The 14606-nt window shown below is 43.1% G+C and overlaps 1 protein-coding gene across 1 annotated transcript in view; it reads right to left on the bottom strand.

The window, feature by feature from the left end:
* The window catches only part of MAP2K5 (mitogen-activated protein kinase kinase 5), a 125099-nt gene extending 113606 nt beyond the window's left edge, over positions 1-11493 (bottom strand). Inside the window, exons 1-4 of the mRNA XM_081840704.1 lie at positions 10927-11493; positions 6143-6191; positions 2316-2383; positions 145-166 (exon numbers count right to left, since the gene is read on the bottom strand). Of these exons, the coding sequence (XP_081696830.1) occupies positions 145-166; positions 2316-2383; positions 6143-6191; positions 10927-11094 (307 nt within the window). The 5' untranslated portion in view covers positions 11095-11493. The remainder of the gene's footprint in view (positions 1-144; positions 167-2315; positions 2384-6142; positions 6192-10926) is intronic.
* Positions 11494-14606: the final 3113 nt, after the last annotated feature.

The raw sequence follows: 14606 nt of genomic DNA, 5'->3' as shown, positions 1-14606 counted from the left end.
TTGAATCCCCATAGACTGCCCATGTTCTACACCAGGATGGCTAACCTTTGGTCCTCCAGATGTTGCTGGACTACAATTCCCATCATACTTGGTCATGAGGGTTGGAGGGTAACACGCTAGCCACCCCTGCTCTACTCTATATGCTGGACCATGGTGTCATTCTCCTCTAGCAAGAAGCAGAGAAAAGTAGCAAGAGCTTAAAAGCAGATATCTGAGATATGCTCCAAGGGCCAGTACCAGCCTCAGAACCCAGATTATAACAGTGCAACTCCCACTCATTTCATTGGGGCTTACACCACAGAGGTTCATAGTAGATTTTGCCCTATGTTTCTTTAAAAATAAAAAAGTAATGTCGCTTTCTCCATTACTCAAACAGAGATGACAAGTAAATGAAATATCAATCATGTCAGCTGTCAACCTTTTGGGACAGCAATAACTGTTAACAAGTAGTCTGGAAAAATTGTCCAAAAATGATTTGTCCTCCACATATGAGCACTTGAGGTTGCCATGGAAAGTTAAGATGCCAGTGGCTATTTGGAACATTGTTCAGGTATTCTTTTTAATGGAAAATTTGCCAGTTATTGATCCAAAACGTGTACCCTTTGCTTCCAGATGGCTGCGAGCAACTTTCCAATCAGTGGCTGTCAAAAAATTACTGCCTTTTTATACCAATAGAAGGCAACGGTGGCAGTGCAGCCCTACTGTCACTTAATGCCTCTCTCTTAATTAACCAAAAGTACCATAAGAAATTCATTCATTCATTGCTATAGGGATTATAAATAGGTTGTTGCTTTTCTAAAACACCTTTTTGTCTTATATAGCAAATTTAATATGGCATTACTTTCAAACAGCTTGTGGCAGTTTCTGAACAACCTTGGAATATATGTGGTTCACATGTGAACCAAAACAAAGCCTTTGCCAAAGCTGACCTCTATTATATCATTTATTTCTCAGTTAAAAACAAAACTTCAGTTTGCTTTGATAATAGCATAGCCTGAAAAGGCCTGGCACTCACTCCAGCAGGCTGCAACTTCTCAAAACTATGATGTTATGACTCATATACCATACCAAAAACTCCCTGCAGTTTCAGGGGCAATTTGCCATGCAGAATGAGTGGACTGGGCATTAGTGAAACACAAGTCCAAAACCCTCTTGAGTGCACAGAGTGAGTTGCATGCTTTTTTAGACAAGGGACGTAAGTTCCTCTGTACACAAGCTTTCCTTCAGTGGGAAGGGTAGTGGGGATAGGTATTCCAGCAGACCTCCCTTCATTGAAATGACTGGGAATTTGCTGCACACCATGAAGTTCCAAGTGGACATTGGAGACTCCTTTTGCAGTTAGGTTATCAAAGCACAATGTAGAACTCAGGCCTGCACTGAATAACTGTCAATCATTGTATCTTTTTAGGAAGAAAAGATATGGAAGACCAATGAATTGTGTTACTCTATTTTAATTGGGGGGAGGGGAGATAATAGCTAAACTCATGCTCATTTATAAAACACAAAGGACAAGTCATTTATAAAGTTATATACAAGTCATTGAGATTCAATGAATAACCTTGTTTTCATATTTTTACAGTTATTAAAAGACAATACATCTTTAAAATCTTCTCTGCCTGCTGAGCCTGCAGCTAAAATATAACTCTTCTGAGAGAAGGGGTGAAAAAGTCTCCAGATGAAAGCAGATTTTGTTTTTAAAAAACACATTTTTTTTAGAGCCGAGGGGTTCATTTTTAATGAGCCGTTACTTTAAGTACTGCATAAAAAAACGCAAGAAATTGATAGTCCATTTAGTTTGCACTATATCTAATGCAAAAGTCATTAGGATGCATTACTCTCAATGTTCATGATATGATCTGTAAGTGTAGTTGCTTTTTTTTCCTCTAAAAAAGGAATGAGCACTTCAAAGTTTCATGTGAGATCTCTGCACCAAACCAATAGAATAAATAAATAAATAATACATCCTCCGTTTGCTTTTGAACAGAAAAACACCAGAAAAAGGGATGGAGGAGGAATGAATGAATCTGATCAGAAGCCACCAGAAGCATCTGCAAAAGTCAGACTGAAATGAAGTCATAGGACTCTTTGTATCTGCCATTCAGTTCAAAGTTTCTTATTCAGGAGATGTGGATTATGGCTGAAATCTCACATGATTATTTATGTATTTACTGAATAAAATTTATATACTGCTTGACTGTAAAAAAACAAAACCCCTCAATAATTTACCAAAAAAACCCCCCACAACCCCAATAGCACTATTAGTAAAATCCATTAAAACATTCAAAAAATTAAAACTAGCTATAGGAAATACCTACATAGGACAGCATCGCTTTCATTTCTTCATCACTTCGAACAGTAATCCTATCACCATCCTCATCTTCATCTGTAAAAAAGCCCATGTCTTTAGAATTATTCGTTTAAAAAGAATAGCACACATTTTACAAAAAGGAACCTTATGTTGTATGCCTTAGCAAACAAAACTGGACAGTGAATGGATTTTAAATCAATAACAAATCAAGGCAAAAGGATAAGAATGCACTGTTAACCAAATAAATTTCAGATGTATAGTATTTCCTAGAATAGCCCATAAAAAGCTTCCTTACACCAAACCAAATCACCGGCCCATTTAGCTCAATAACTATCTACACCAGCCCTACACAAGCCTTTCTCAACCGTGGATCTCCATATGGTGTTGGACTACAACTCCCATCTTCCCTAGCAAGCAGAATCAAGGGCCAGGAAGTATGGGAGTTGTAATCCAACAACATCTGGGGACCCAAGATTGAAAAAGGCTTGACTATACTGACTGGCACTGGCTCTACAAGGTTTCAGACAGAGGTTTCTCCCATCCCTACTTGGAGATACCAGTGATTGAATCTGGGAGCCTCTGTATGCAAAGCAGGTGCTCTGCCACTGAACTATGTCCTTCCCCAAATGAGGAGAGAGTGAACAAGAACAGAATGCTGAAAGTCATACAAGTGTTATACCTTCTGATACAGTGGTACCTCGGGTTAAGAACTTAATTCGTTCTGGAGGTCCGTTCTTAACCTGAAACTGTTCTTAATCTGAGGTACCACTTTAGCTAATGGAGCCTCCGGCTGCTGCCGCGCCACCGCAGCACGATTTCTGTTCTCATCCTGAAGCAAAGTTCTTAACCCGAGGTACTATTTCTGGGTTAGTGGAGTCTGTAACCTGAAGCGTCTGTAACCTGAAGCATCTGTAACCCGAGGTACCGCTGTATGGCCTACAGCTTCACATCCTGTGTATTATTATTTTTTCCTGCCAAGGATGATTTACATTTATTCAGATAGAATTAAATGGCTATAGAATTTCAGGTCATAACAGAACTATTATGTTCATATATACAGGTGTTAATGCTCTAGGAAGTTGGATTTAGGATAAACATTAGGGAGAAGTATGGTTGCAAAGGCAACCATAGGAGATGCTGTCCTTCTTACTTGTTCCCCGCCCCCCATTCCTTCGCATTGTCAAAATATAGATTAAACTCTTCGGGACAGAAGCTTGTCCATTTTTGCTTATCTTATTCTGTAAACTCTGTGCTGCAGCCACAATGCTGTGGGTAGAAGATACCCTGGTGTCAAACTAGAAAATTCATTATATAACAAGGGTTGGCAGAAAGTAGATCAGGATCTACCGGTAGATCCAAGTGATTTGAAGTAAATCAGTAAGGATCTCTGACTCTCAGCTGTTTAAGAACACAGCAACAACACAGTGAAAAATGCTGGGGTGGGGGAGAGTGGATTGTTGTGTGAAAGGACTATGGCCCAAGTTCCGTTCTGCCACTGAAAGCACATTTCTGTGTTCAGAATTCTAAAGTGTTTGCCTTCTGCACCTGGCTCCAGTTGGAGGATCTTGGGGTTCTGGTGAAGAAGATGAAAGCATGAAATCTGCTTTTCCCCTGCTCTGCAACACCATTTCTCAAAAGGAGACAGGAACACAAGCCTTCATTTAAAAATATAGTTTTTTGTATCTTCAACAGAAGCCATTAGAATAGTAACTGCTATGAAAATTCTCAACACAATCTGACTCTGAATGAAAAGAGCTATTAAAAAAGAACAGAAAAGAAAAGAAAACAGAATCCTGTTAAAACAGACACCTTGAAGGAATATTTTTTCGTGAGGGGCCACCATTTGAAAAGCCAATTGAAACAACTAAGAAAGCACTTCATTACTGTAGATGAGCTCTAAAAGCAACACAAGCTTTGGAATCCTCAGGTAAAGCACGGTGTCTTTCGTGTTCTTAACACAGAAACATTTCTGCACAAGACAGATGGTTGATGGGTATTAAAGGAAGTAGGGTCTGTCTAAAACAAAAGAGCATAATTTGTTATTTGGAGGTGGGGGGAAACCTACTAGACACTGTATTTCTCAGATTAAGTAGGAAGATTTTTTACCACCCCACTGGGAATAAAATGTATGGAATCACCCTCAAAATGATTCTGCTCAACACAAAGGTTCAGAAGGGGTTTACCAAGCCCCTCTGCTTGCCTAGAGCACAAACAACATGATATCCCAGCCCATTAAGGAAGCAAAAGTAGAACTAAAATAAAATAAAGCCTGGATTTTACTAATGTCACATCCTCATAAGACACCAAATAGAATGCAGCAGATGGCAGTCAAATATTCCAGAGCAATCTTTGCAAAAGATGCAGTGTGTCATGCACAATGCAAAACGGTTTGGGATAAAAGGGCCATAACGAGCCATATGTCGTTAGTCGTTTTATTTGTAGCAACATGGCGTACAACAGCGAAAGGCCCATCAAGGTCCAATGGTGAGGGAGAACTACAGCCCCAGGTAGAGGCAGACACAGAAGACACACTGGAGATAGCAATAACTAAGCAAACAGGAGAGAAAGCTGCTGTGGATAGCAATTAAATGCCTCCGAGAAAGCCATCAAGTAGCTGAGAAGATGCTTAAACCAGTAAATTTCAGGCCTTCAGCATGGAGAAGATAACCCTGAAACCAAGCAGCATCAATATACGTTAACATATTTCTGATGCCACTTAAATGGCAGGGGAAACAATGTCATGCCAGTGTAAAATGACAGGGTAAAACCAAGAACTGGAAAGCACAGCAGCAGATGTGAAATCTATATGTCAAGGCAAGTTCTGCCTAAAGGTGTCAGTAATGTGGATTACTGCTCTGGCTGCAGTGCCTGCTCCTGGCACACAAGAGTTCAGTGGAGGTTGATGCACAAAGCAGGAAAGCTGAAAGGACAGTCTTGGCAGCAAGCAGATGTCTTCACACAAACAGTTAAAACACCTTGACCAGACCCAAACTCTTAAAACCCTTTCCATGTCTCAAGACCTCTTCCCCAGCAATAGAATAATTATTAATAATAAAATAATGCTTTTCCCTGTTCACGGCAAGTGTGCAATCTCTATACAACAATCGTGTAAGCCATGCCAGTCTCATTTCCCACATAATACAGACTGAGGGAAGGGGAGTGGGCCTGAAAGATAGCAGCTTGCTTAAGACCACCCATTAGGTTCATAGCTGAGCTGAGGTTTGAACCTAAGGTATCCAGTCCATAGTGTACGGTCTCTACCATTACTTTACACAGCCCAGTACTGACAGTTCTGCCATCAAGAGCTAGATATCAGGAACTTGCACAGATTAAGCTTTTGGAGACTTGAGCTGAGACAATAGCTGTTCTCCCACTAACAGAATGATCAGGGATGAGAGCCACCTGATTCTAGAGAATATGACATTTCAGCAACCAATCTAATGTTCTACATTTGTACACTCCACTCTTCTGAAAGCTAGCTACTGATTTCTGCTTTTAATAATAATAATAAAATCTGAAAATTAAAATCTCAGCCTACAAAGCCTCCAGGTACTTTATACTTTTCATTTAATTTGAGCAATATAATTGCAGCGCGCACAAAGAGCACTGTAAGGTCATGCTGGTAATTAAAGCTATATTGTAGAAATATGCACTCTCAAAATGTGATTAAATAATAAAATATTACTTAGCTTGGGATCATCATTAAACTTGCATTCATATATAAATATTTAACTGTAGCATATCTGAACATAAACAATATGTAGTTGTCATTTTTTTAAATAAATAATGCGAGTACTGAGCCATCCTCAGACTCATATTCATACTCATACTCACATTCAAAGGCTGTTGTCGTCGCATCAGGCAGAACCTGACTGATCACATCCTGCAAAATAAAAATAAAAATGGAGGCAGAGTGAGCTATATTTTTATCAACCCTTTTTGTAGAACCATTTACTTTCAGATCCTTTATTAGCACATTCACAGGTTTTTCTCTCTTGCGGCTGGAATAGAAGATACCAAAAGCAAAACCAAGTCACAGGACCATAGAGTTAGAAGTCACCTCAAGGGTCATCTAGTCCAATTACCTCCCCTACCAATGCAGAAAACCTGCTCATCTAGCAATTTAGATAGGAGGGCCATCCAGTCTCTGCTTTTAAACTTCTAACAAAAAATAGAGTCCACCACCTTCTGAGACAGTCTGTTACTGTTGAATAGCTCCTTTCAAGTTCTTCCAAATATTTAGCCAATATGACCAATCATGTAATTTGAACCCATTGAGTTATCCCCTGGAGCAACAGAACACAAATTTGCACCATCATTTATGTGAAACCCCTTAAAATGTATTGCATTGCCTCTTTAACATCACTTCCTAAGGCTCTTCTCCCTTGGATTTCTTCTCCCTTCAACCTTTCCTCATAAGACCTGGTCTCTAGACCAATCATGATCTTTGTCATCCTCCTCTGGAAATGTTCATTTGGCAATATTTTTCTTAAACTGAGGTGCCCCAGAAATTGGCACAGTATGTCAAAGAAGATCCAACCAAGGTCTGAGTGACACCTTTACTTCTTATGCCCTGGACACTATACTTTTCTTCATGTAGCCAAGAATCCCATTAGCCATTTTAACCACTGCATACTATTGCTGGCCTGTGGTTTACTAAAATCCCAGATACTCTTCACATCTACCGCTGCAAGGTTAGGGGGTCACCCGTCCTTTATTTGTGCATCAGATTTTGTATACTCAAATGCAAAACTCTACATTTATCTCAGATAAAATTCATTCTGTACACTAAGTTGGATCCTCCAGCCACTTTGGTGTCACCTGCAGATTGGGTGTACCTTCATCCAAATATTTTCCTTCATCATGCGTTCAGTAAGCATGTGTCAAGTATACTGCCACAGCAGAGGACACACTAATCCAGCGTTAGAAACTCCCCTTGTTCTAGGTGTGTTTTGCGACAGGGAATTTTATTAATGTGAGCAGTTTCTGAGCTCTGGGCGCAGTACTGCACCTAAGATTTCAGATTAAACTACCACTGCTGGAAGGAAAGGAGCACCTTTTTCTGCTTCCTGACTTCCAGCCACTCTCTGAAGACTGGAGAAGAGACCCTCATAAGAATATAAGGGGGTGGGGCAGGGCTTTGTTTTTTGCAGTCTTCAGATGAAGACTAGACCATGTGAGTTATGGACAGAAGATTTTAGTTGCAGTTCATTCATTTTCGGCTTTGTATTCTTGTTATTAAAAAAAGCATGCCTAAACACTCCACTGTGGCGCCCATAACCTAGGTTTAAGGTACTATTTAGCTCCTAGCTTTCTTATCTCAGCTTCTAACACTGCTCTAATCCGACTCTCTCTCCCTAGGAAGACAAAACTACTCATACTCTATTAAAGTAATTGAATGCTGAACATACACCAACCTGGAGGCAAACTCAAGTGCAGAAATGACTATTTGGCTAGATAATAAATAAATAAAATGTACCTTAAGAACCCAGTTTCCAAAATACATGCCAAGTTTTACTTCACTAGTGTCAGATGTTACCAGCTTCACTAGGAAAATGGCCTTTGGTACGCTTTAAGCTAATGTGAAAGTGCCACTGACAAGAATGTAAACAGGGTGATCTGGAAATCCGAGTTGGGAAAGTAGCCATTATCTTCAAAGTCTATACATGATAAATGATATAAAGTTTGGGTTCACAAAGAAACAGCAGAGCATCTTTTTCCTTTTACCACAGGTCAGCCTTCTTTAACTGTACATACAAAAGACTGGTTGAACCACATTAAAAGTTTGTTTTTACATGACTCTCTGAGTACTAGATCAGCCCAAGTAGAGAAAAACAAAAAGCTCAAGATTCAGCACTCTAAAAGGGAAGCCATTGTGGACATTGGAAGCTCAGGTGTATAGCCAAAAATTTGTCCCTTCTTGCAAAAGAAAGGGATTGTTCCAGATTCTTAAACAGTATTCTTTTCAGAATCCAGACTCACCTTTTGCCTAAATGTGCATTTGGGGACCTTCATAACTTTTTTGCTGTTGCCACCCACCTTAGGTCAGGCTGTGACCTAGTAGCGGATCCTAACTTTGTTGGCATCTGTCTGTCTCAAGAGGCAATAGAGTGTGCCTCTGGGGGTGAAGTCAAACCTCTGTGTTAGCAGCACCAAAAAGACCTCTCTGGGGTGTATGGAGGTCCTGGGCTGCCCAGATGACAGGACCCCCCGCTTTGGCCTCACTGATCAACCAGCTGAACCTAAATATTAGAGAACCTCAGAAATATTTACCAGAAGTTTTTGGGGAAACGGTCTATGTGATGCAAGAAGAACGTAAAGCAGGTCTGCCTGCTGGTTTTGGTTAATTTCATACAAATCTACCACGCATCACCAGCTTTCTGCACTGTAGAAGAAGTTGCCATCATTCAAAAGTTTAAAAAATGTTCTTCCTTTTAACTATGCTGCAGTTCTATGCACAGACCTTGGGAGCAAGCACCATTGAACTTCTTTCCAAGTAAACATGCATAGGACAAGAAGCCGTGTTGGTCTGCCATAGTCAAAACAAAACAAATTCCTTCCAGTAGCACCTTAAAGACCAACTAAGTCAGTTCTTGGTATGAGCTTTCGTGTGCATGCACACTTTTTCAGATAACAGAATCTGAAGAAGTGTGCATGCACACGAAAGCTCATACCAAGAACTGACTTAGTTGGTCTTTAAGGTGCTACTGGAAGGAATTTGTTTTGTTTATGCATAGGACAAATTATCACACTACATGCACTAATTGACTTATCAATGAGTGTTTGTGCTATCTATGTTTCTTGCAAATGCTTCCATGTCCCACTACAGGTGTTAATGAAATCATATCACCAGTCTGCTACTATAAAACATTAAAAGCAATACCCATTTAACATATAGTTAAGAACTAATTATCCTTTGCAGACACTAGTTATTCTCACTGCCATTAAAGTCCCATCTTACAATTTTCTCCTTTACATATCTGCCAACTAAGATTGCACTTCACAATCTAACAAGGTGGGCTTGAGTCCATAAAAACCTATGCCATAATACATTCATATGGGCTCATCCACACTTCCGTTTCTCCTGTGATTTCCTGGCACTGGTCCAAGAGAATTTTCATTTGCCCCCTTGCTCTCCCCTGGAAAATCCACTGTTTACTGCTGAATCAGAATAAACATCAACCCACAGTTTGCTCTGATTCAAACTTAGTCTTGTAAGGTGCCACGAGACTCTGACTGTTTTTCCTGCAGGAGACTAACACAACTAGGTAAAGGTAAAGGAACCCCTGACAGTTACGTAAGTCCAGCTGCGGACGACTCTGGTGTTGCGGTGCTCATCTCGCTTTACTGGCTGAGGGAGCCGACATTTGTCCGCAGACAGCTTCCGGGCCATGTGGCCAGCATGACTAAGCCGCTTCTGGAGAACCAGAGCAGCACATGGAAACGCTGTTTACCTTCCCGCCGGAGCGGTACCTATTTATCTACTTGCACTTTGATGTGCTTTTGAACTGCTAGGTTGGCAGGAGCAGGGGCCAAACAACGGGAGCTCACCCTGTTGCGGGGATTCGGCAAGCCCTAGGCTCTGTGGTTTAGACCACAGTGCCACAACTACTCATCTTCAAATGCCTGGAGCTGCACACCACATCACAAGTCATTATTGCTATAAAAAATGAGCGGGGAGTTATTATCATTAAAATTGTGATCTGGGAAGTCTATTCACTAACCCAAAACAATATGCTGCTGGAGAGGAAGCAATTCTGAAGGCTTTATTACATTTCTCTCCCAGACCGGTGTTTCAGAAAAGCTGGTGCATCTTGTGCCTTTTGACTACTCTGATAAAGTGGTGCTTCCAGACAGGTGCTTATTTATTAAAATATTTGTATACCCCTATATCATTAAAAATATCAAAACACTTTATAGCAATAAAAACATAAAAAATATGTAATAAAACCATTAAAACTTTTAAAACATGATGGAATTTGGGCCCCTCATGTGTACAGCATCCACAGGACACAGGCATCAAAATGCCAACACCCAACGTAACCCAGGTTAACACTTTCCAAGGAAAAATGTGATAAATTTCCAACAACCAGCTTACAAACTGGATGCAGAATTCCTCGTTTTTCTCTGAAACCTCCCTGCGTGGAAGAGGAGCTTCCAATTCACTGGACAAAACTGAAATTCTCCATTGCTGCAAGTGAAAAGCGGGGGAGCCGGGTTCTACTTCGCAGCAGCTGCGGGGTAGAGTGGGATGGAGATAACCACCTGTTAATCCGGAGTGTAGGTTGTGGGCTGGGGGGAGAAGGCACGCCAAACAAACCCCACGGAACAAGCAAGAAGACATCCGGTCCTCAACCCAACCCCACATCTCCAATGGGGGTAGTTGCGGCGTTTCGAAACCGAAGCCCCCCAACGGAAGGCGGTGGAAATGCGGGGTAAGTGGCAGGGGAGAAGCCGCCGCTACTCCGCCAAATGCCCCCGGGATAGCGCAATAGACAGCGCACCCGGGGCACCCACCCACCCATATTTCCCTGGCACCTCACGCCCGAGCGAATGGGGAGGGGTGCCCCGAGTGACACCCCCCACCCCCCGCCCCAGCTTCCTCCTCTCTCACTCACCAGGACGTCCCTGAAGAGCAGCTGAGGCGCCGGGTGGACCGTCCAGTCCACGGCGCCGCCGTCCGGGACGCGGATGCGGATGACCAGCGCCGGGTTGGGGGGCTCCATGGCGGGGCTCGGGCCGGCGGCTGAGGCGGCGTCGGCGTCGCCCACGGCCAGTAAGAGCATCCCCGGAGCAGCCGCCGGGGCCGAGGGAGACGGAGCGGGCGAGGGAGGCTCGCTCACATGGCTTGCCCGGACTAGGCCGAGGCGGGCCTGAGAGGAAGGCAGGAAGAAGGAGCCGGGCGGGATCCCCCCCCCCCCCCCAGGCGCGGCTAGGCCCAGGCGGGCGCCTTCGTCGCGGAGAGGAAGGCTGGGAAAGCTGAGGGGAGGCGCCGGCGATGGTGCAGCCGCCGCTGCGCCGGGGAACGGGGCAGCCGGGCAGGAAGGCCCCTTCGCCGCAACGGGGTCGGCCTCCTAAGCCGGGCCTCGCCCCCGCCGGCGCCACAGCAGCCCCTTTTCCCTTCAAGGGTTGGAGGCTCCGATGCCCCGCGGAATGACTCTTTCTTTCCCCCCCCCCCGCCGCCCGCTGCTCACCCCAGTTAGGCCGCCTTTGCTAAACGTCACCCAGGCCGCGTCTCTCTCCCCCCCCCCCCAGCATACACGGCGGATATTTCCTAATCGCTCAAATACAGACTTATTTATTTTTTGAAGTCTCTTTTCCCGTATTTCTGCATTGCGTGCCTGCATTGTGTGCAGAAACCCACAATGAAAACCACCACTATTTGTTCCAGTTACAGATAGGTAGCCGTGTTGGTCTGCCATAGTCAAAACAAAACAAATTCCTTCCAGTAGCACCTTAAAGACCAACTAAGTCAGAGCTTTCGTGTGTGTATCTGAAGAAGTGTGCATGCACACGAAAGCTCTGACTTAGTTGGTCTTTAAGGTGCTACTGGAAGGAATTTGTTTTGTTTTCACCACTATTTGTGTGCGCGTGCTAGGTAGGTTGCATATATCAGCTCCACCGAAAGGACCAGCAGCTTTCAGCTTCTCCTCTTCCTGAAAGTCTTTCTTTCACAGCAGGTCATTCCAAGAACTCTGTAAGTAATGTACCGGTATGTGTTGTGTACACACCAAGCCTTTAAAGAGCATTCCAAACACATACCTTTCCCTCCAGGCATTCTGGGCACCGGAATTTACCCCCTCACGGTTGCAATTCCCAGCAACCCTTAACAAACTGCAGCACCCCGAATTTATTTGAAAGGGAAAGAATATGTTTGAATGTCCTTTTACAGGTACTGTATAATGTGTAGCTGTGTTTGTGTTTTTCCTCCTCCCCTCCACATTCTCTTTCCTTTTGTGTTGTGTCTTTGGAACTAAAGTTGAGAGCAGGGACTCGCATATCATTGACATTTGTAAGCTGTAGAAGCCTGATTTGGCTGAAGATTGAGAGTATTGAAAAAAGCCAAAACATTAAAAAGCTTTGAAATGTTAATTTTCTTCCCTTCCCCCTTGAAAAACAGTCAGCAGTGGGCGCAGACCAGCTTCTAGAGCAGCCACTATAAAATATACTATGTGCTGCCAAAGCAAAAGCCCTCTCCCTTTTCCAACACCCTCCCCCCACCAAGTAGTAAAACACCAAGGAGATTCTCAGTGGTAAAGGGGAGATCTAGGGCAGATCTCTGAGCCTGGGGGAGTTCTGGCACCTTTACAGCATCTCCCTCACACACATCATGTATTTTATATGTCCCTTACATTTAAAGTGCACTGCTTTCCCCAAAGAATCCTGGTACTTTCCCCAAAGAATTGGGCGGTGCACAATGTGGTTTGATCTTTTGAGGGCCTTCTCAGTAGTGGGGCCCGCCCTGTTCAACGCCCTCCCTTCAGGTGTCAAGAAAAGAAACAACAATCAGACTTCTATAAGATATCTGAAGGCAACCCTGTTTAGGGAAATTTTTAAGGATTGATGTCTTTATTATGTTTTTAGATAGGTTGTAAGCCTATCTGGAAACCCAGCCAGATTGGGGGGGGGGTATAAATAATAAAATTATTATTATTATTATTATTATTATTATTATTATTATTATCCCAGACAAATCGCAGCTGACACATTCTAATTCTGTTATTAATTTGGATTGGTGGGGGGCCAGATTTCCCTAAATTCCTGGATATAGTAAATGTTAGAATTAATAAAGGTTGGATTAAACTTTGCCAAACACAGAAACCCCCTGGATTTAGAGCTGGCTAAATACACATGGCCCTTCAAGGAGGCCAAGACAGCCATGCAAGGGGAGTTGCTGCCCCTTCTTTGCTGAGTGCTAGTGGGAAGAGGCAAAGGGCAGGTTCAGGGTTTCAACTTTGAATGACATAGGCTAGGATTATTACTTTGAATGACATAGGCTAGGATTATTAAATTAGCAAGGAGAAGGAGGATTAGGGGCAGAAATCCATGTGAGCGGGGGATGACAGGCTGGAACTAAGAAACACTGAAGGTGGCTTTTTGCTGTCTTATGAATCCAATGCTGCCCTTAAGCCAGACGCTCCAAGAATGTGAATGCAATCCCTCCATCTATACATGTGCAAATAAAACCATATTTCAAAAAGACACCACAGTCTCTTGGTGTGCCTCCTTGTCCCAAAAGGGAACACAGACTGAACTCCACATGCTGCAACCCCTGTAATGTTGCGTCGCTCGTGGAGATTGGGGTGGCGTGTTACAGTATTTTGCAGACTTCTTCAATGGCTAGTGTTGAGCATGAAGGGCTGGGGCCAGGTGCACTTGCTCCAGAAAAGGGTGCAGCTGACATGCCAGATGAAGTTACTAAGTTGCCCCCTACCTGCATACTTAGTGGGTCTAAGACAGGGGTGGGCAGAAGGTACAGTGGGATCTATTGGTAGATCTCTGGCTGAGTTGCAGTAGACCAACAATAGATTCTAACTGCTATCAACAACGAAGAAGCTAGCCCCTCTAAAGGATAAATGTTTCTCAAAAAGAATGTTTGGGGGCGTACCAGAAGTGGTGGCTGCTTTTTGTAGGTGGATTTCATATGCTCAAAGGTTCCTTAATTCTTAGCATTTGTCTCCCCACCCCATTTTAGGAGTCTCCCCAAGCCAGAGCAACCCCAAGCTGCAGACCTATTGCTTCATGGGAATGACAACCCTGTCTAACACACCTGGATTAGTAGATCCCCTGACCCACAGAGCCTCCATCTTCTCTGGAGTTTATTCCCATCCCATCCAAAATAGCTTCTGGATATTGGTAGCCAAAATCCATGTTCCTTATGGCTCTGCCAAGTCAGAAGTAGCAAGAAAGCAAAACAAATTATCTTATTATGCACTGGTTTGGTGGTTGTTTTAAGATATGCTCTTGATTCTATCCAGGATTAAGCCTTTAGACTTGCTGTGAATTCTGCTCATTGAAACCTTTACAGGTGCCCAAGAATCCCTTTCTTCTGCTGCACCTATCCCAGATTTCTCATGCAACCCTCTCTCCCCTTGCCCAACACATCTCTAGGACAGATTAAAAAATCATAAGGAAATGAACAGTAGAGTAAGTGATCCATCCATCCCAGTGCCCTAATACTAGCATTCATCCAATTAAATACATTGACTATTAAGTTCATTTCCAAAGGAAAATGCTGTTTCACACGATGGAGAATTAACTTTGGGTACTCATTGCCACAAGGTAAATTTATGGTCAC

This window comes from Podarcis erhardii (genome assembly GCF_964252035.2).
Source record: "Podarcis erhardii genome assembly, chromosome: 14".
NCBI classification, from domain to species: domain Eukaryota; kingdom Metazoa; phylum Chordata; class Lepidosauria; order Squamata; family Lacertidae; genus Podarcis; species Podarcis erhardii.
This window is presented reverse-complemented; position numbering and strand designations above follow the sequence as displayed.